This window comes from Symphodus melops (genome assembly GCF_947650265.1).
Source record: "Symphodus melops genome assembly, chromosome: 5".
Taxonomy (NCBI): domain Eukaryota; kingdom Metazoa; phylum Chordata; class Actinopteri; order Labriformes; family Labridae; genus Symphodus; species Symphodus melops.
The window spans coordinates 7493912-7515300 of record NC_136695.1 but is presented as its reverse complement, the minus strand read 5'-3'; the positions used below and the strand labels follow the sequence as shown (position 1 = coordinate 7515300).

Here is a 21389-nt window from a genome sequence, read left to right as displayed (position 1 = left end):
GAGCTGCACTACCTGAGCCACTTGTGTTGGTTGTAGACTGTTTCATGCTACCACGAGAGTGAAAGCACTGCTGGCATTCAAAAGTGAACAAAACATCAGCCAGAAAGCATCGGAGCTGAGAAGTGGTCTGGGGTCACCACCTGCAGAACCACTCCTTTATTTGGGGTGTCTTGCTAATTGCCTATAATTTCTACCTGTTGTCTTTTCCATTTGCACAACAGCATGTGAAATTCATTGTCAATCAGTGTTGCTTCCTAAGTGGACAGTTTGATTTCACAGAAGTGGGATTCACTTGGAATTACTTTGTGTTGTTTAAGTGTTCCCTTTATGTTTTTAGCAGTGTACTTTCTCTCAATATCATATATTTCCTTGTTATTGTAAGTTTGTTGACTTTTGGTGTGCATTTACTGTTTTTGTTTCCTAGTGCCTCTGTTATGGTTAAAATGTACTTCTATTATTTTACCAGAAATCTAAATTCAGTGCTAATTTGTGTCTGTTAGTCCATTTAAGAAAGTTTTACAAACTTAATCCACATTAATTCAAGCTATTTATTTTGAACATCGGTTGTGTGAATAGCCCAAGTTGAGAACATAGCTTTAAACTACTTTTTGTTAAACTCAGACTTCTGTTATGTCATCTTGAAATCGGAGAAAGCAGTCGCAGCCCTCAAACCCCCAAGAACTTTTAAAAGGAAAAGTCTTGAAGGAGGAATAAGTTGCAATCAATTCTGATTTCAAAGGGTGTTGCCATGCTAGTCTCCAAAATCCCCCCTCCCATTTGGTACAATAAAGTATTGAAAATTAAGTTTCTGTTTAACTTGGTAATATATGGAAGTTTTTGTCCCTGTGTGGGACTTCTGTAGATTTGTGACTGATCTCCCATCTTTTGTTTTCAGTTCAAAGTTGAGCAGTGGTTCAGGGACAGGAAGGAGCTCCAGGCCAGGCAGGACTAGTGATCCGCCCTGGTTCCTGTCTGGCTCTGACACACTTGGCAGACTGGCAGGCAACACCCTTGGGTAAGTTCTGGTAGGGTTAATACAGACAAATGAGGCTGAAAAAGTTAGTTGTTCAGCCCTAAACTAGCAGCAAGGAAGGGGTGAATTATGAGGGGATTTAATCATTCCAAAGAATTAACATAAAGGTGCCTTAAAATCTAATGGATATTAAAATTTGTAAACATAAAAACAAAGGTCATTTTCTTCTACTCTGAAATGACATCTGAAAATGAGCAGAAACGAGACTAATCTTATATTATCTACCCTACCCCTCTTTAACAAAACAATTCATGGCTTTTGTTGCCACTGGATAATTGATTTCCCCTTAAAATGATCTTGTTGCAACTGTGATTGAAGGTGTTCAGAATTTAAGAAAAGTGACACTTTACAGCTTAATGCTGAACTGAAACCTACAGGTATTACTGGCCTCCTAATCAATTATGGTGGACATTTCTTATAAAAACCTGAACTCTAAGAGCATCTGATAAAATAATGAAAATTGCCACTTAAAATGTTTTCCTAAAAATGCTGCTGATGCAGACTGCTGTTGAATACTTTGGTTCATCAGATGTTTTTGGCAGTTGTATCTGACTGTAGCCTCTCACTGTATATAACAGGAGTCGCTGGAGCTCGGGTGTAAACGGAGCTAGTGGAGTAGGAAGCGGTGGCGGAACAGGGGGAGGTGGAACAGGTGGTGGCAGCAGTGGAGGAGGGGGAGGAGGCGGCGGCGGCGGCGGCGGAGGAGGAGGAGGAGGAGGTGGTGGAGGCACATCAGGGAGGTCTTCAACAGCAGCTCGTGATTCCCGTCGACAGACCAGGGTGATTCGTACAGGAAGGGATCGTGGCTCAGGCCTTCTAGGTAGTCAGCCTCAACCAGTGATACCAGCTTCTGTCATCCCTGAAGAACTTATTACTCAGGTATTGATTTCTCACGATACCTGAATCTTTGTAAAGCATTTTTTTTTTCTTCGCGTTGTGCCATTCAGCTGTTTTTATACTGCAACAAAATGTACTGTTTTCAGTGCACATTGACTTTGATATCAGTGCTCACAACAATGCTGAAACATTTCCTTTTATTGTTTTTGGACTTTTCACAGGCCCAGGTGGTCCTCCAGGGAAAATCCAGGAGTGTTATCATAAGGGAACTCCAGAGGACCAACCTGGATGTCAACCTTGCAGTCAACAACCTGCTGAGCCGAGATGATGAAGATGGAGATGATGGAGATGACACCGCCAGCGAGTCTTACCTCCCTGGAGGTTTGGCAAATAGAAAGAAAATGGGAACAGATAGAACAGTAGCTGACATATAGTGAAGAACATTCAAATCGCCAAGACACTATGAGCAACATTTGCAGATAGAATTGTGTTTTTTTGATAATCTTCTCTAACTTTGCCAACTTCTGCCTGTGTTCTATTCAGAAGACCTGATGTCTCTGTTGGATGCAGACATTCACTCAGCTCATCCTAGTGTGATTATTGATGCTGATGCAATGTTCTCCGAGGACATCAGCTACTTTGGCTACCCTTCCTTTAGACGCTCCTCACTGTCTCGTCTGGGATCCTCCAGAGGTAAATCGTCATCCCTCCTCAGACAACAAAAAGGGAAAGCAGGGTAATCGAGGGGCTTTGGTTGCAATGCTGGTGATGGCTTTTATTGCTGGGATGGAGCCTTAATAGTTATGAGTAACAGTTCTTATCTTCTAAGAGAAGCAGTTCTATCTTTTTATTATTTTCAAACAATGTTTCTATGACAGCTGTAATATAAAAATGGTAGATTTTTCTCTATTTGCTAAATGTAATCTTAGTCGTGATTTAGGTTTTTAAACAAATGTTTTTTGGATTAATCTTGCTCGCTGGTGCAGTATTTCTCAACAGTCTGTTAACCAGATTTTTAATATGGGTTTTAGGCTAAACAGACTTTATATGTTTGATGTTGTATTCTGCATGGCTGTAGTATATACTGTAAGCTCTCTGAGAAAGGCCCGCTAGGACAACCTGTCTGAACAGGGAACCTCTGAGGCAGTTTAATTGAAGAAAAACCAAACTAGCCCACATGTAGCCCATATGCATGTTTTTGTTTCTATTTACTTCTTCTACCACATCGTATGTTAACATATTGTGCGCAAACTAAAACCCACCTCACCCCCCAGTGTAATTTAACTCCTCAACCACTCAATTTCCTGTACTGCAATTTTGATTTGCATTACAGTGATTTTTAAATATTCTATTTCTCATTTCTTAAAACTATGTTGACGGGTCTTTCCCAGAGAGTGGCTTACTTCTATCCCACTGGTGTGACCTTATTGCATACCAGTTCTCCTTCTTCCCTTAGAGCGAGATTCAGAGCTGTTGCGTGAGAGGGAGTCTGTATTGAGGTTACGGGAACGCCGGTGGCTAGATGGGGCCTCATTTGACACAGAGCGAGGCTCCACCAGCCGTGAGGGTGAGCCCAGCTTGGACAAAAAGAGCATCCCTGTCCAGAGCCCAGTTTCCCTAGGAGAGGAACTTCAGTGGTGGCCTGACAAGGTAGGAGTAATTAAAACAAAGTTTTAGAATTAATTTTATAGGTTTTTTTATTGATGAAGAAATGTATTTGTTAGTTTATAAAGACTTTATGCAAAAAATACCTCACAGATTTGTTTCGTTCAAGTGGAAAGTTGTTGAATACTACTTTATTTGATCATATGTCATTGTCTCTGAAACAGCATCGAAGTCCACTTGTTACAAACTAAATTATTTACTTTTTTTTTTTTTTTACTGTATCAAAAATGATCTGAGAGCTCACTATTTTTACAGGATGGTGTGAAGTTTGTGAGTATCGGTGCCATGTTCTCAGAGCTGGTGGCTGTCAGCTCTAAAGGAGAACTTTATCAATGGAAGTGGAGCGAACCTGAGCCTTACAGGAATACACAGGTAGATTTTTAACTCTATAAATAAAAGTAAAATAAAATGTTAAAGTAGTTTAACTGTCTTGAAAACAAATGTTGACTTCTTGAAGAGCTAATATCTCTAACTTTCTTTTCATTTGTCCCACAAGAATCCTTCAATTCATCACCCACGTGTGTCCTTCCTAGGCCTGGCTAGTGAAAAGATCACCTTATTATCTGCCAATAGCATCAGAGCCACTGTGGCTACGGAGGCCAACAAGGTACATCATATAGTTGTTTCCTGAAAAATTAGCTTGAACTTACTCTTGATAGCAACTACATAATTAGTTGAAAATAGTACAGACATACATAAATCAGGTTTTCAAACTGAAAAATGTCATCGTTTTTTTGGAAAATGATGGGCCCATTTTGAAGTGGATACCAGTAACACAATTCAAAAAAGTTGGGATAGATATTGCCTTTCTGCTGCATCACTTTTTTTTGTCAATGTTTCGTAAGTGTTATGGAATTTGAGACCTGTTTTGGTCATTTTAAAATGTTAATGTTTTACCATTCTTGTTTAATGTAGGATTTCAGATGTTTAACACTTAAATGATTTCATTGCATTATTTTAATCTTCAGAAAGATTCAACTACCTGTACTTCAGAGCCTCTTAAAGTAATAAGTTGTTACTCGCCAAAAAAAGTGGCACTTGACCTTCATGGACATGAAAATAAAATTTCTTCAACGTAAAGATTTGTTTCAAAATGGGTTTACCCGACCTTTCCAAGAAGCCCAGGTGCAAGGTCATCTTTTGACGCTAGTGTTTTCATGATCCTGAAGAGGCTTTTCTGTATTGGTACAACAGAGTAAAATACACTGCAAAGGTTGTGAACGTCAGTGTCACATGTTGACTTAGCAGAGTTTTACTGACTGGATCACTCCTGCAATTTGAATGGGGTTCATACTCTGAAGGATTAAATGAAGGTAAAACAAAGTATGTACATTAAAAATCTGCAGCCTATTAATGAGGACCCAGGCAGAGCAACAGAGATAGAGGCTCAATTCACTTGAGGCAAGATTCTCTCCTTTATGCAAACGAATAGAGCTGCATGTGTAACAGATAATTATTGTCTCCTGGGTGCCATCAAATCCTCAAAATCAGTCACAGAAGAGACTCTCAAAATGCGCAGCATCAAGAAGCTCATCCGCTCTAAACTCGTCCAGCATATATCATGTGGTCAGATACAAAGGAGCAGCTTGCAGACTGTTAAACAAAACAAGGGACGTATATACTTATTCTGCTGAAAGCTTTCAGCAAAGGTGTATGATGACTTAAAACCTAAATGGACTACACAAAAAGACCTTGACCACACGTAAAGTTGAGACCATGGTCCAACTGCAAAGTTCACCAAAAGTCCTTATTTAAGTGCACCAAGTCAATAAAGGTGATTCTGAAACGGATTTTTATGAAGCCACTGATAGTTGACATACACATCCATCTTTTGAAAGCATGATGCAGTGGCAAATAATAATTTAAAATAGCAACGCTATGCAACCCGTTTCTGTTTTTATAAAATACAAAAATGTGCACAGATAAAAAAAACAATAGACAAGGACAAGCAAAAAAACGGCAAAATGTTAGCAGAGATGCAATACAGTTCAGACAGAACCAACAAATGTATTTATTAAAGGCGACACCATGTTAAGTAATACTGCATTGATTGACATTGCAAAATTAAAAATTTCCTCAAGGGCTTAAATGGTGCAGAAACGCAAGAACTCTGGAAGTCTACGTATTGTGATTATTCATATATATTTGTCAATGTGAAAATGCACTCGATGAAAAAAAAAACAACTCAAAAGAGAACACACGACTAGATCATAGTTATAACATGCTAGAGAAGGCACACATTTGTAAACAAATTGATCAGAATGCAGCAAAAATAATCATATTTACTTAGTTCATGAGTGATTTTATCTTATTTCCAATCACATCATTTTCAAAATCAGTGATATTTCTCAGTTTTAACATTGATGTTTTCTTTGTGCTCGGTTCCAGCAAATAAGGTGTATCTGTGTTTTGCAACACATCTCATATTTATTGTACACCCTGCTTTTTCTGGCATGAGGTTCATATTGAGAAACAAAATCAATGAATGAGAACTTTATTGTTGTTTGTAATAAATTGTTAATTAACGTGTGTTTGTGTTAAACATAGGTGGCCACCTGGGTAGATGACACACTAAGCACAGTGGCCTCTAAGCTCGAGCACAGTGCTCAGGCTTTCCCTGAGCTTCAGGGTGAACGTCTAGTGTCACTGCATTGCTGTGCCCTCTACACTTGTGCACAGCAGGAGAATAATCTCTTCTGGTGGTAAGAAAGTGTTTTTTTAAAATATTTGAATCGGACCCTGTTTTTTATTTAAAATGTTTAATTCCCTAAAGTGTAGAAAAGTGTTCAAAATTGTTATTGGATAAAGAAAGGCTTCTTTACAATGTTTATGTATTTGTACATTGTAGTTGAAGAATTCTGACGGTCAGTACGTTTACATTTAGTTTGAAAAAGTTGAGGTATTGTGTTATTCTAACTATATTGGAATTTTAAAACAAATGTCAACATGTAAGACTTACTGAAATTGTACTAAATCAACTATTTTGAAGTTGGACAAACAAGGCTGGGTATTGATTTACTCTTGCGTGTACAATCAATTTGGAAGAACAGCATACTTTTGTAGCATAAGTAGCTCTGTAATCTGCATTCTGATCAGTAAGAGGGAACTTCTATTTTTTACCGTTTGACATACAACCAGTTGCTAACTTGTTAGCTAGATAAACTGGAAGAAGGGCCAATATTATGTAGCTGTATCGCTAGCTACTACAGTGGAGTTGGACATACTTTGATTTAAAAACATATTTCCCACGGTGTTTGTATTCTGGGACAAGGACAATAGTCGAATAAAAAACTGCCTAATTGATACATAATTCAGCTTGACTCAATTGTACACGCTAATGTAGATAATGTCTTTTAACGGTGGCAGTGTTTTCAATACATATACTGGCCTAGGGGGATATTATCCAAATTCAATCATTGCATTTTTATAAAGCACATAGAGGAACATACCTTCAGAATAAGATGCAGTGGCTTTGAGTAAGTAAATCTATCTGTTTGATGGCAAGACATTATTTTTTTTAAGCCGCCCTAGGAGGAGTTAATCCTGCAACGACTACTGGTGAAAATTACCTTTTTTAACTGCATTTTTTCCCTGCAATGTAGGAGGTGCCAATGAGCCATACACATTTACAATACCCATGCCAATTGTCTGACTTCTCTAGTAGGTTCATGCCTCTGAGTTTTGTGACTGTACAAGTCCCTCAAAGTTTGCTATTTCATGGTAAACGATGTGTCGTCATGTCGCCACATGGTTAGGCCGTTCATTTTTAGAAGATAGCAGGGCAAAGTGGGGTTATAGTCCACCACTAATGATTATTCAGAAGCACTGGCTTCATTTTGCTGTTAGGTGGCATTGTGAATGTTTATGAAATTACTAATGTGAATGTGTTAAGATTTGCAGAGTTATCATGCATGTGAAATATGAAGAAAAAAAATGGAATTCAGAATCCTTGGATATGCTGTTTGAATCAATAACTTGGATCAATGTATTCATGTACACACTAAGGAGATTAATGGTTCAGGTTATTTTCATAATTTCATTGAAAGTATTCATAAATTGATATTCATAGAAAATGTATGAGTCATGATTTAATGGTAGAAAATGGAGGCAAATACATTCTGTTTTGTTTTGTTTTTTGCTGGGGGGGGAATTTTAAACAAAGAAAAAACAGAATAGCAAAAGACCAAGTAATTTGAGTTTCCTGTTGTATCTTTCATCACTTGGACTACAATGATTTGCACAAGTCTTCAACTCTCCTATAAAAGTACCTTGGTTCATGAGCAGTCCGACTGTGAGATTGAAGCAACTGTAGGAGGCTCTTTAAGACATGTTTAGCAAATGTGATATTTCTTCAATTGTAAGGGAGAAACGCTAATTTCAGTGAACAGTATAAATGTCATTGAAGTCTTCACACTTCACTGCTTGCATTTTTTGCAGGGGAGTTGTGCCTTTTAGTCAACGGAAGAAGATGCTCGAAAAGGCCAGAGCCAAAAACAAAAAGCCAAAGTCTAATGCTGGCATTTCTTCAATCCCCAACATCACTGTGGGCACACAGGTAAGATCATTTCCCACTGTTTGGTTTTTGCCTACTAGATTTTATGTTTTAACTTGTACCATGTAAGTAATTATTTAATGCTTTGAAAATAAAAGAAACTGAACAAATCATTGAAATTTGTGTAACACGTTATAAACTGAAAATGTCCCTCTTTAGGTGTGTTTGAGAAATAACCCCCTCTACCATGCTGGTGCAGTGGCCTTCTCTGTCAGTGCTGGGATTCCCAAGGTGGGAGTCCTGTTGGAATCTGTCTGGAACATGAATGACAGTTGCAGGTTCCAGCTACGCTCACCAGAGAGCCTAAAAAACATGGAGAAGACCACTAAGACCCAGGAAATCAAGTCAGTTTCATTTTATGAAGAAAATGTTGGATTTTAAGTCAAATTAAATTAGGCAGTATACCTGCCATCTTTACGTATGTATGTATGTGTGTATCTATGTATGTATAGATGTTTTAGGTATTCATTATGAGAAAACTCCAAGTAAAAGTCAAAGATTAAATTTGCATACTCTGTATTTGGTATCATTAACCACTAAAGCCTTTGTCCAGCAGTGATTTTTTTGTTTTAATACTGTTGAATTCCTATTTTAGACTGTTATGAATAGTCTGTCTAGTATTGAGATGGTACATTTTTTTCATACCATGAATCTCAAATTCACCTCTCTATATTGGCTTTCTCCAGTAGACCGGAAAGCAAGCCAGAGCTTGTAAAGACTGAGATGGGTCCTCCTCCCTCCCCAGCTTCCACCTGCAGTGATACCTCTTCCATTGCCAGCAGTGCCTCACTGCCCTACAGTATGTCAGCTCATCTCTCGCTATGTCTTCCTTTCAGCAACGCTTGAATATTGGCTGTGTTAAAAAATGTAATGAGCAGAGCATTTTTATTTCTGTTTTTTCTGTAAGTTCTTTGTAAAATGATGGGGCACAGGCTTTAATCAGTAATATTTTTAAGTCAATGATGCAAGGGGATCTTAGATAGCATTGTATTATTTGGTTGTCCTTTAACCTCCTTTTATAATATAACCCTATGGCTAGCTGTGTTAATTAAAGAGATATTTGTCAATAGATAACATTCAGCATGGCACGTATATGAAGAAGTATGCCATTGTACCAACACAGACAATTAGTAATGTAGTACAGCAAATGGGTTATGGGACTACCATGGAGGCACATTCTTTCCCAATATAACTGAGGAATAGTTGACTTCTCTTATCTCAGTGGTGCCATGTGTATTGTGCTTCTCCATCTTGTGATGATACATGACTGTCCTAACTCCTTGTATGTGGGATGGTGGTGATGTAGATTTCTAATTGAGCAGGATGAGGTGGCATGCTAGAAGGCCTATGAGGGGGCCTACAAAACTGGTGCACTACCTGATTGGGTACCATAAGCCATAGCCTACTCATTGTCACTTTCCTTTAACAATGCTCTAAATTCCTGAAAAGCTGCACATTGTCTCCTTTTTGCTTCCTTTTGTTGGATTGTTATAAAATAATTTGATATTACTATGAAAGCTAGAGATGGTTGATAGATGCAACCACTGTTGGTTACTTTGCTCTTCATCTCCTCTCCATTTCCTCCTTTAGTTGCATTATCTGGTTGCACGGTATCAACAGTTAGCATCATTCCCTCTCAGTGTATGACTACAGCCCCGTTTCCACACAGCAGTCCGGTACGGATCGGTACAGTTTGGTACGGTTTGGTTCAATTAAGCCCGATCCTGTTCGCGTTTCCACAGCCACCCGTGCCCTATTTGGTCGGCGGTGTGTAAGCCGAATGACGATAGCCACTATGTAAATAGCGTCATATGATAGCAGCTAACTGTTAACTAATAAATTCAACAAAGGAGAAAAACGCTACACAAACAAAACCAATGCTGGAAGACATCCAGCAGTTTATCCACTTCATTGGCATGTGACTCTTTATTACAAGAACTCAATCAAGTTTTGTTTCAGAGAAGGCTGTGTGCCACGAGGAGAAATACAGAAAAGTGCTGCACGTCAGCTCTGTCTCCATGACAACAGTTTGTTGACGACATGGCTTCGTTACTTTTAACTGCATATTTTATTTGTTCCCTTTACTATGAGCATCTATCAAAATATTCTTGCCCTCTTACTTTCTCTGGACAATGAGCTTCATAATGACGGCCCCGCTATCACGGCTCTGATCAGATAAGGAGTGAGGAGGATCTGGCTACAACACAATCCATAGGAGACAACAATACGGGAATATTATTGCCTTGAACGGGAGTTGCTACTAGTTGAAGCCCGGTTTCTGTCATATTTCAGGCTTGCTAAAATTAAATAAATTTGAGACTGAAACAGCCAAGAACATCTTCTCCGCCAATGTTTTTGGTTGTCAGGTTACGAGTACCAGCCTTTCAACCTTGTGCTTGGTTGGTTGGAAAAAGCGCTGGTGATGTCAGCTGCGCCTTTTTGAGAAGTTGTAAGATTTATTTTTATTTTTTTAAAGATTTGTTTTTGGCCTTTTTGCCTTTATTGATAGTGAAGTAAGGTGGATAGAGTCGGAAACGGGGAGAGAGCGGGGAGAAACATGCGGGAGGTGGGCCACAGGCCGGACGCAACCCGGGCTGCCCGCACGAGGAGCAAGGCCTCGCTACATGGGGCGCGCACGCTTCCGCTGCGCCACCGGGGCCCCGAAGTTGTAAGATTTTTGCCTTGAGCGGCTGCACAAAAACACCAGAGAGCTTGTTGAAAAGATGCTGGGCGCTGCGCTTTTCATCCAGACGGGCGTGCTGTGTAACTGCAAAGAGTTGTTTAGAGTATTTTTTCTTTGTTTTGCATATGTCATTTTGAATGACTTTGTTTTCCTCTCTTTTTCATAATGGATGTTGTCATCATTATGCTTTGTTTGAATATACTCCGATGAAAGGACTAACATAGAGTAATCTCTACTACTTGCAGAGCGAAGGCGTTCAACCCCTGCTCCAAAAGAAGAAGAGAAGGTGAATGAGGAGCAGTGGCCCCTCAGGGAGGTGGTGTTTGTGGAGGATGTTAAAAATGTCCCTGTGGGAAAGGTAGGTGCATTTAAAAATGAGTCGGTGTATAAGTTAGACTTACTAAGTGTAGTGATGTCTTTGTAGATTATGCTATCAATTTTGTTACTGGTCTGTCTTTCTATGATGTGACATTTCACTAACTTATAACCTTCTCATTTATCATAGGTGCTTAAAGTAGATGGTGCATATGTTGCTGTTAAGTTTCCAGGAACATCTAGCAGTGTGAGCAACCAGAACAATGCTGCTCCCACTGACTCTGACCCTTCATCACTGTTACAGGACTGTAGGCTCCTTAGAATAGATGAGTTGCAGGTATGAAACGGATTCAAAGTGTATGCCTGTTCATTACTGTATTTGAGTTGGAAATTAGTTAGAACATCTAATCCCCTGACATTTATGCTAACTTCTTTCTCCCTCATTTTGTTCTTGACAGGTGGTCAAAACTGGCGGCACTCCTAAAGTTCCTGACTGTTTTCAACGAACACCTAAAAAGCTCTGTATCCCAGAAAAGGCAGAGATTCTAGCTGTGAATGTTGACTCCAAAGGTAGATTTAGGATTTTTTGTTTCTTTATAACAGTGAATACAACACCTTATTGACTAAATTCTTTGGATCTACAGTTCACTACAGATTTGCATTTTTTACCTTGAACTATCTCTCTATTCCCCAGGAGTACATGCAGTTTTGAAAACTGCAAACTGGGTAAGATACTGCATCTTTGACCTAGCCACAGGCAAAGCTGAACAGGAGAATAACTTCCCAACTAGCAACCTGGCCTTTCTGGGGCAGAGTGAGCGCAATGTTGCCATATTTACCGCAGGACAGGTGAGATCATCTCTCCAGTTTCCCCCATGATATCAGAAAGCCTTGTTATTTGTAAATCTGAACTGTTGATACTATATGTCCTCCAGGAATCTCCAATCATCCTTCGTGATGGAAATGGCACAATCTACCCAATGGCCAAGGACTGCATGGGTGGAATTCGAGATCCTGATTGGTTGGACCTCCCTCCTATAAACAGCCTGGGCATGGGGGTGCACTCTCTGGCTAATCTGCCTTCTAACTCAACAATTAAAAAGAAAGCTGCTATAATTATAATGGCTGTTGAGGTAAACAAGAGTTTACATTATAAAAGAAAAGACAAACAACACGTGGATGCAATTTGAGTTTCACTGTGCTCCTAAAAGTTGACTTAGTTTCTAGTAACACTTATCAGATACATCCTTACTTTACTCTTGTGTTTTATTCTATCTTGTTTTTTCTTCCAAAATGCTGCCTAAGGCCCCATACAGACATGAATTTGAAATCTTTGTGCTCAATCTCTGTCTTGTAGAAACAGACACTGATGCAGCATGTCCTGCGTTGTGACTACGAGGCCTGTCGACAGTATCTGGTGAACCTTGAGCAGGCTTTCCTGTTGGATCAGGGCAGCCAGGCTCTTGGAGCCATCCTGGACAATCGCTGTGATGGAAACCGTAACATCCTTCATGCTGCTGTCTCTGTCTGCTTTCCTGTTAGTAATAAAGAGACCAAAGAAGAAGAAGGTATCTTGGTGTTTATGAATTCAGGCTTCTTAAAATAGATCAGAAAAGCACGTTGCCATTTTTACATGGTTGTTTCAGACACATTTCGCATACCAATATATCTCAGATTTGAAAATATATATCGATAGAAAATAAAAATATTTCGGAAAGAACTTTCCCTTCAAACAATATTTTGAATTTGTGCTCCCAAATCATTTCTTAAATGCGGTATCTGTGTCCCTCATACTCTAATAACAACATAATTTCTGTACTAAGTCACCAAGCTGTGTTCTTTCAGAAGCTGAAAGGTCGGAGAGGAACACATTTGCAGAGCGTCTGTCTGCTGTGGAGGCAATTGCAAATGCCATTTCTGTGGTATCAAGCAACAGCTCTGGGAATCGGACTGGTTCATCAAGTAGCAGAGGGTAAATAACTAGTTATTCTTTTTTATTGCCCCACACATAATCTATAAGAAAAACACTGTTTGACTGTTTTGCTTGCACTTTTATAAAAAAAAAAACAAGAAGATTTTGATATGTTGATCCTATTGTTAGCATTTTGTCTTAGAGAGAGATCTGAGATCTAAGAGATCTGATCCTGGTATGGCACCTTGTCTGTTCACTCATGACATGTTTGGTGCAGACTGCTCTGAAAATTATAGGAGTTCAGAAAACAACCTATTGCTTTCAACTTCTTAATTCTTTATCAATCCTCTTTAAAAGAAGAATGAGCAACATTTTACAAATAAATAAAGCAGAAATCGAGTATATCCTCTGTAAATGTCTCTGAGTTATGGCTCTCTACAATGAGTGAGAAGCTTTGTCCACCAGATGTTTTGTGCCAAAGCTGTGTTCACATCATGTTAACTTGGACTGGACGTTCTTGCATATAAAGCTATTTATGTCCAGAAATAGAGAAACAAAGAATAATACAGCCTACTCACTGCTTATTTGGATGCCATGTAAGGGTGTTTAGAATCTCGGTCATTCCGTGTCTATTTATTTGCAATATGAAACTTCAAGCGAACCGAAGTGTGCAAACATTAGTCTGCTGACACAACAATGCAGGCCTGCAGCAAGTGCAGATTGCAGAAAGGAAAATTTTGTCCGCCACTTGCTCTAAATGGTGCTTAATTATGGTGCGTTCTAATTCATATCTCCTTTGTGCAAACCCAATGGGAGTGGGGTTGGAGGTGTGCCGCTGGAGAAATGCAGAGGCTTCAAAATAGCAGAGTTGTCACCAAGCAGTTTGTTTTAGTTGATGCTGGTGCTCAAAACATCTACTGGATCAAAACGCTGCACGTTCTTCCTTTTAACAATTATTTCTTTCAATGTCTATTAAGATTTGAAATAACATGTTTTGTTTGATTTGCCAAGGGTTTGGCAAAATGGCAATGTGCAGTGGCTGTCAGTGTTCATGTGTATGTGAAAGTAACAACATAGATATACTGCTATTCTGCATCATGTGTTTTACCAAGAAGATAGATAGATAGATAGATAGATAGATAGATAGATAGATAGATAGATAGATAGATAGATAGATAGATAGATAGATAAATACTTTATTGATCCCGAAGGAAATTCAAGAATGTTTAATCTTTTCATGATGTATGTTTTGTCACTAGGCTTCGTCTAAGAGAGATGATGCGAAGGTCTCTTAGAGCAGCAGGTCTCAGTCGTCATGAGTCTGGCCCTTCATCCAGTGACCATCAGGATCCTGTATCACCTCCTATTGCCCCACCAAGTTGGGTGCCTGACCCACCACCCATGGACCCTGGTTTGTACCATTTTTTGATGTCTAATGGAGAAGATTATTTGTTACTGTCAGACAAGCAGTGGAACTGACAAAAAACATTAATGTAAGCAATATATAGTGGAGGTGTTGTTACAAAGTATTCAAACCTAAAACTCAATTATATTTCTACACCCACCCACCTTTCCACAGCAAGTGTAATGAGTTATGTTACCAGTTATCATCCAAGAAGATTGTACATTGTAGTCTTAATTTAATAATTAGGGTGGTTGCCTGAAAGGCAAACGCACTACTACTATTGTCGATATTATTATTATTCTTCGCCTTATTATATCCTCAAAACGGGCCGCGCTACTCCTCCCACAGCGTTTGCGCCACACACACAAGAAACTTTGTGGAAACCTCGGGCACACGGTTTGGACACAAATCGAGTTTAAGTGACAAAAATTTGGCCAAAATTTGCCCCATTCAAAGTAAATGGCAAAATTTTAAATCCTAGAGTGTAACTGCGATTAACATATTTGTTAATCGCCATCCTGAAGTCATTGTTGCTCACATATATAAACAAAATACATCAAAATAAAGCTCTGACTGTCCTCTCACTCATAAAGCAAAAAGTAAAAACATAAAATGTTTCAGTCTCCCAGGGGAGGCATTTGTTTGACAGTCACGCACCACATACACACACATTGGGCTCTCACTCTAACTGACCTCCAGAATTTCACAGTTTTCACTCGTTTTAAAATTGCCACTGTGGTCCCAGTTTGATTGCTAGATGAAAATACGGATTGGTGATACCATGTTTAGTTTTCAAGATATTTGAGGTTTTGCGAGCAGTGGTAAACCCATTCAAATACATTGATGGAATGTTCTGGCAGGTCAAAGCTGAATGTCAACCAATCAGTGAGCAGCTTATCAGAGTTAGTGTTTAGAGTGGGACAGAGTTCTGTCTCAGCTGTTAGATGGCACCATTCTTCCTGCTGTCCCACACATGCACGCACACACAGACAGTCACGCACACACGGCAACCACCCTCACAATTTATGCAGGAATTGTCTAGTTTTCCTTATAATTTGAAAACATTTAAAACACTGTGGTTTGAATGCTTTAAAAGCTACACAAACATTAATTAAAGGAGCATTTGTAGGCCTTCTCAATCTTGTAAAATCTGAAACCTTTGTTATTCATTGGAGCTGTGATTGGATTTTTATCAACAGATGGTGACATTGACTTCATTCTAGCACCAGCTGTGGGTTCCCTAACCACTGCCTCCACTGGGCCCAGCCAGGGACCAAGCACCTCCACCCTACAAGGTACATAACATCCTCAATAAAGAAGAGAAATTAAAGGGGTACAAGTTGTCAAATTAACATAATGTCATTTTTTTTTCTTTGTAGAGGTGCACTGTTCAAAGTTGTCCGATGATCAACATACTTAACCAGGATATCATTATTTGGGGTTACTTTTTTACATTTGTGAGCAGCTTGTTGGCTGGCTGGCAAGATCTTTCTTTGTAAAGTCTGAAGTACAGCAATGCCTTGTTAGTCAGTAAAGTATGACTGTAGAGCTATAGTATTACAATATCATACTCTATCATCGAGAGTGCATCCGGTCACCGAAATGTGCATGTGATGATATCGGCCTAATCTTTTATCAGTGTTTATTTATGCTATGTGTTTGTTCATCTAATAGACATATCTTCTTCATATAAGCAGGGACATCCAGCGAGTCATCTGTGGTTGAATCGAAAGACAGGAAAGCCAATGCCCACCTTATCCTCAAGTTGATGTGTGACAGTGTTGTTCTGAGGCCACACCTACGGGAGCTACTCTCTGCAAAGTAGGATTTTTTTTTAATTCACATGTGATTATAATTCAAATGCTTATTGTTGACGAAACGGAAGGCCTTTTATGGAAGGATTACCTTTATTTGTCTGCTATTGTGTCAACTGCCCACTTGTTGAATTTAAGTGCTCTTTATATAACGTATAAAATAATTTTTTGACAGAGATGCCCGTGGAATGACCCCTTTCATGCTAGCAGTCAGTGGGAGAGCCTATCCTGCAGCTATCACAGTACTGGAGGCTGCCCAGAAAATGGCTAAGAGTAAGTTACTGTAATTGAGAATCTGTCTACCTTATGTTTAACCTGTTTTTTTCATTTAATTTTATTTAATTACAAAAGACAATGCACATTCCTGTTGCACAAAAACAGGAAACCCAATTAAAATGTACATTTTCAGTGCAAAGACACTGTCTACTGTCAGCAGTTGTACTGTTCCACAGTGGGAGTGTTTCTCTGTCACTGATTATCATGGAGTTGTTATGAAAATAGATAAATAATCTTGTTATAGCTGGCAGGCCTCACAAATTGTTACATGAATTAAAAAAAAGAGGTTGTACGATATTTTAGGCATACTATTAGGCCACCTTGGATCACCGAGGTGGAAATTCCTTCATATGCTTCATATTGGCATAGATACATTGCATTGCATACACTGGTCTGCCCGGGTTAAAAACTTCCACGCTGGGGGCAATTCTGGTTTTGTGTCTTTTAAAGGTGGCTGCATGAGCTAGGAAAACCACCCACCTTCCAGTTGAGAGACAACTGATTCTATCACTGAGTTACAGCTTGTGTGTCATGTTATGTCATTTGGTAATAGTTATCAGATTAGATGTAAGTTAAGAGATTAATTACTCCTGACCTGTTTTTCTGCCTGTTTTACCCCAGCCGTCAACACCTAACTGTCATTCTTCAGTTTTCTTATCTTCCTTATACTTGCGTCTTAAATGTCTTTACACAGTGGGTGACCCAAGCATCACAGAGAAGGAGGATTCAGATTCGATTTTCATGGAAATGATTTGTCCATTGGGGACAAACCCAGATGAATCGCCACTCTACGTTCTCTGCTGCAACGACACCTGCAGTTTCACTTGGACTGGAGCCGAGCACATTAACCAGGTCAGGCCTTCAAGATGAAATTTGGATGAAATCACTCTTCACCATAAAAATGATATGTTGTTGAGCCCAATCAATCTGTTTGGGATGGTAGTTGCTTACCAAGTGCTATGATTTAAGAACAGTTAAGTAGGTGAAATCATGTCAAGCTAAAACTGGATGAAGGATTAAATAAATGGCATATTAATTACTGCTAGGTATGAAACTAGCTGAATGAATTATTTCCTCTTGCCAAATAAAGTCCGGGCAAACTGCATTAGCTTCAGGTATTCTCTTTGTCACTGCTCAAGTGGGGCTTAAAACCAAGTTGAAGCTTTTTTATTTGCATGCAAATCTGGGCAGTACCATTTTTCACAGTAACAGTAACTTTGTGTTCAGGACATCTTTGAGTGTCGAACCTGTGGTCTCCTCGAGTCCCTTTGCTGCTGCACTGAGTGTGCAAGGGTATGTCACAAAGGACATGACTGCAAGTAAGATAAAGTTCTGAGTATGGTATAATTTAACATTTTGAAGGTATAAGTGCATCACCTGCATTTCACAATTTTTTATCTGCTTTTTGCCAGATTGAAGAGGACTTCCCCAACAGCATACTGTGACTGTTGGGAAAAATGTAAATGTAAAACATTAATTGCTGGCCAAAAGGCAGCTCGCTTGGATTTGTTGTACAGACTACTCACAACCACCAACCTCGTCACTACACCAAACAGCAGGCAAGATTTTTGTTTTTACTGAAATGGCTTTTACGATTTTCACTGTACATAGAATTGTGTTTTGCGTTTGTGTTTTGTAAATACAAGTTGCTTAATGCTGTGAATAACGTTTGTTACTTTCTGCAGGGGAGAGCATATATTACTGTTCCTGGTGCAGACAGTTGCTAGACAAAGTGTTGAGCACTGTCAGTACAGACCACCACGCATTAGAGAAGACAGAAACCGCAAGGCTGCTAACGCAGAAGGTAGGTCCATGATCAGTTACTGGCTTATCACTACTGATTTTAGGATACTGTTTTAGTGACTTTCTTCACAATTAAATTTTGCAGGCTTGTACTACTATAACCTTCTTAAGGGGATACTTCACCCATTTTCATTAAGCTTTGTATCATTAGAAACATGGTAGTAGTGTTGAATGGTTGTGAATCCAGCCCTCATTTTGCCCTGAGACGAGAAAAATATATTTTTCTTTACCTGAAAGTTTTCTTAATATGACGCATTATCAGTCAATCAATCAATCTTTATTATTATTATGTATGGTGTCAATTCATAACAGGTGTTGTTTTGAGACACTGAGCAAAAAGCAGGTAAAGGACGTTACTGTTTGTCTGTTAACATTAACAAAAGAGCAGGTAACAAGACCATGCTCATCGTTATGTTTACAAAAAGCAGGTAAAGGACCTTACTTATTGCTATATTACAAGAGCCCAGCTTAATCTGTCATAGCGTGGCAAGACCCGGGCTCATGACAGAACAGTCATCTGCTAACTTAATCATCATATTGCATCAGGTAAAGGATTTAAGGCAGGCAGGGAAGAACTGCAAATCTAGTTTCTCATGTTTTCATTCACTGAAGCTACAGAAACATTGTATCACGTCTAATTGGCAAGTGGTGAAAACTTACTTCTTGTCCTCGTTCGTATTAAACAACCCGGTACAAAACAATACTTCACCATTTCGAAAGAAAAACAAACGAAGTACGTTCAGAAGTCTTACTGAATCTGCAAACAAGTTAGCTATAGCTAGTAGCCTGAAGGCTCGCTCTGGTGTTCAGTGGGATCAGTGAGAGTGGCCTGTAGTATTTGATTCAAATCAGTTTTAAAATAGAATTTCTGCTTTTTCTCAGTCAAGAAGGCACCAAATAAAAACATTTCACATTTCTACAACATATATGACCCAATTTCACTACAGCTTCAAGTTTCAATGGGTGAAGTATCGCTTTAAGTACAAAGCTTATTAAAAAAGGATTCCTTCAAGTTGTCTGCCTTATTTTCCTTTATTTCAGAATCTGATATGCCTGATCATGATCTAGAACCTCCCCGCTTTGCTCAACTGGCTCTGGAGAGAGTCCTGCAGGACTGGAATGCCCTCAAGTCAATGATCATGTTCGGTTCTCAGGAGAACAAAGACCCGTGAGTATGCAGCTCAGTGTTTCAGTTTAGTTTTAAAACCTTTAAGGGTTCTGAAGGCCCTGTTTCCAGTAGTTTAGTTTTGTTCATCTCTGTATGGCAGACATTTTGTAGGGGAAGATCCCCAAATAACCAAACTGTACCATCCTACTTTTTGGGGTGCCAAGAATAGCCATCCGACCCTGAAAGGTGGAGCTAAACACTACAGTCCGTTGACTGGTTCCATACGACAGCGGCATTGAAAGATGAACACAACCCCCTCGTGTTTAAATACAAAGTCAATTGTTTTTTTGGTTATTTCTCCTCACGTGACACAGCTTTCTCTAAAACAAAGCTTGATTGTGGTTTGTGACAAAGAGCCACTTGCCAATGCACAGTTTCTCTCTCAGAGGTGTTAATTGTCCAGATATGAAGCATCTGTAGCGCAAACTACTATGAACGTTTTTTCTTCTGTCCTTTCATTTCCTTGTTCCTCTCTCTCTCTCAAAAAAAAAAAAAGTCAGCTGTGGTCACATTTGATCCCTTAGTGCACATATTATAGGCTCTTTTGTTTATAAAGAGATAAGCTGGAGCTCTCCTTTCTTTTCCTTGTCTCCCTCTCCTTTCATTTACTTTCCTTCCTCCTCCTTTAAACAAAAACAAAGTCAGCAGCAGCGGGAGCGGCACACTGCCGTTGCTAAATGCATATAGGGGAAACACTGTAGTAACAAAGTAGATGAATTGCTGGATGTTGGTCTTTGTTTACTTCGTTTTTCTTTGTTGAATTTATTAGCAGGGTACACTGTGTGTAAGTTTTTTTTTTTTGTTTTTTTTTTGGCCATTCTTAGAATTCTTTAAACAAAACAATGAAATGAAAGTCTTATTTGAATAGTCTAAAATTAAATTTATGCAGGTCTCAATTTTATTGTGTTCTTGCATAGGGTGGAATCAATACTACCATAAATTCTGGACTATTGCGCGCATCTGGATATAAGCCGCACCGGCTAAAAATAAGTAAATACATACACACATATATACATATACATATATAGGCCGCACTTGTTTATAAGCCGCAGGTGTCCATGTTGTAACAAGAGCTATTTACACAGAAAGACGTTACACAAAAACATTTTTTTTACTTTTAATTAAAGACGTAGGCTACCGGTAACATCCGCAAATACGAAGCCTAGTGGAAATCCTTTATCGAACATGTCTGTAACACAGCTGATGAAAAAGATTACCGCAATATATTTCACAAGGAAAAAGTCCATCCATTCACTGCCTCAGAATGACTTCATCACTCACTTCCTCAGTCTCTTTTTCGTTGTCGCTGTCAGTGTCAACTTTACATGCAGCAGCTCTATTAGCTTCTTTGACATCCAGGTCGATCGCCTTTAACTTTAAAGCTGCATCATATGCATTTCTCCAGGTGTTTTTCGTGATGAGGGTTTGTGCATGAAGCGCACAATGACTGATATTAAGATCCGACGTGACGAGGTGAAATGTTTTTGCGACAGAAGCTCATTGTCCCCAAGACAAATCCATAAATTAGCCGCATTATTGTAAAAGCCGCAGTGTTCAAAATGTGAGAAAAAAAAGTAGCGGCTTATAGTCCGGAATTTACAGTATATCATAATAACTGTCAAATATGTTGTCTTGTTGCAATGCATTATGCTCATAACAGTGATGTGCGTGTAAGGCTTGCCATGCATCAGCTTGCAGGAAACGTAACTAACATCCCTGCTCAGAAAATATGGACAAGTCCATTTTTGGTGGCAGATGAGTCCTGTACAACATTTATAGCTTTGGTTAGAGCTGTTTAAACAGTTATGGTGTTCTCTTTTTGCTTCATAATTTTTTTGCTTCAAAGTTTTTTTTAAACTGTGCATCATTTGCTCCCTTTATCTATTCAGCTTCAAAGAATGTGGTACCAATGATATTTAGGCTATA

General features: G+C 39.1%; 1 protein-coding gene across 1 annotated transcript in view; it reads left to right on the top strand.

Moving 5' to 3' along the window:
- The window catches only part of ubr5 (ubiquitin protein ligase E3 component n-recognin 5), a 67005-nt gene that overhangs the window by 22056 nt on the left and 23560 nt on the right, over positions 1-21389 (top strand). The window contains exons 5-31 of the mRNA XM_079343123.1: positions 896-1015; positions 1612-1912; positions 2092-2251; positions 2414-2563; positions 3309-3520; positions 3791-3907; positions 4032-4142; positions 6083-6237; positions 7973-8090; positions 8247-8431; positions 8777-8886; positions 11016-11128; positions 11276-11422; positions 11544-11655; positions 11780-11934; positions 12021-12218; positions 12443-12653; positions 12931-13057; positions 14257-14408; positions 15602-15697; positions 16100-16223; positions 16392-16489; positions 17187-17344; positions 17720-17811; positions 17905-18051; positions 18178-18296; positions 19337-19463. Of these exons, the coding sequence (XP_079199249.1) occupies positions 896-1015; positions 1612-1912; positions 2092-2251; positions 2414-2563; positions 3309-3520; positions 3791-3907; positions 4032-4142; positions 6083-6237; positions 7973-8090; positions 8247-8431; positions 8777-8886; positions 11016-11128; positions 11276-11422; positions 11544-11655; positions 11780-11934; positions 12021-12218; positions 12443-12653; positions 12931-13057; positions 14257-14408; positions 15602-15697; positions 16100-16223; positions 16392-16489; positions 17187-17344; positions 17720-17811; positions 17905-18051; positions 18178-18296; positions 19337-19463 (3915 nt within the window). The remainder of the gene's footprint in view (positions 1-895; positions 1016-1611; positions 1913-2091; positions 2252-2413; positions 2564-3308; positions 3521-3790; positions 3908-4031; positions 4143-6082; positions 6238-7972; positions 8091-8246; positions 8432-8776; positions 8887-11015; positions 11129-11275; positions 11423-11543; positions 11656-11779; positions 11935-12020; positions 12219-12442; positions 12654-12930; positions 13058-14256; positions 14409-15601; positions 15698-16099; positions 16224-16391; positions 16490-17186; positions 17345-17719; positions 17812-17904; positions 18052-18177; positions 18297-19336; positions 19464-21389) is intronic.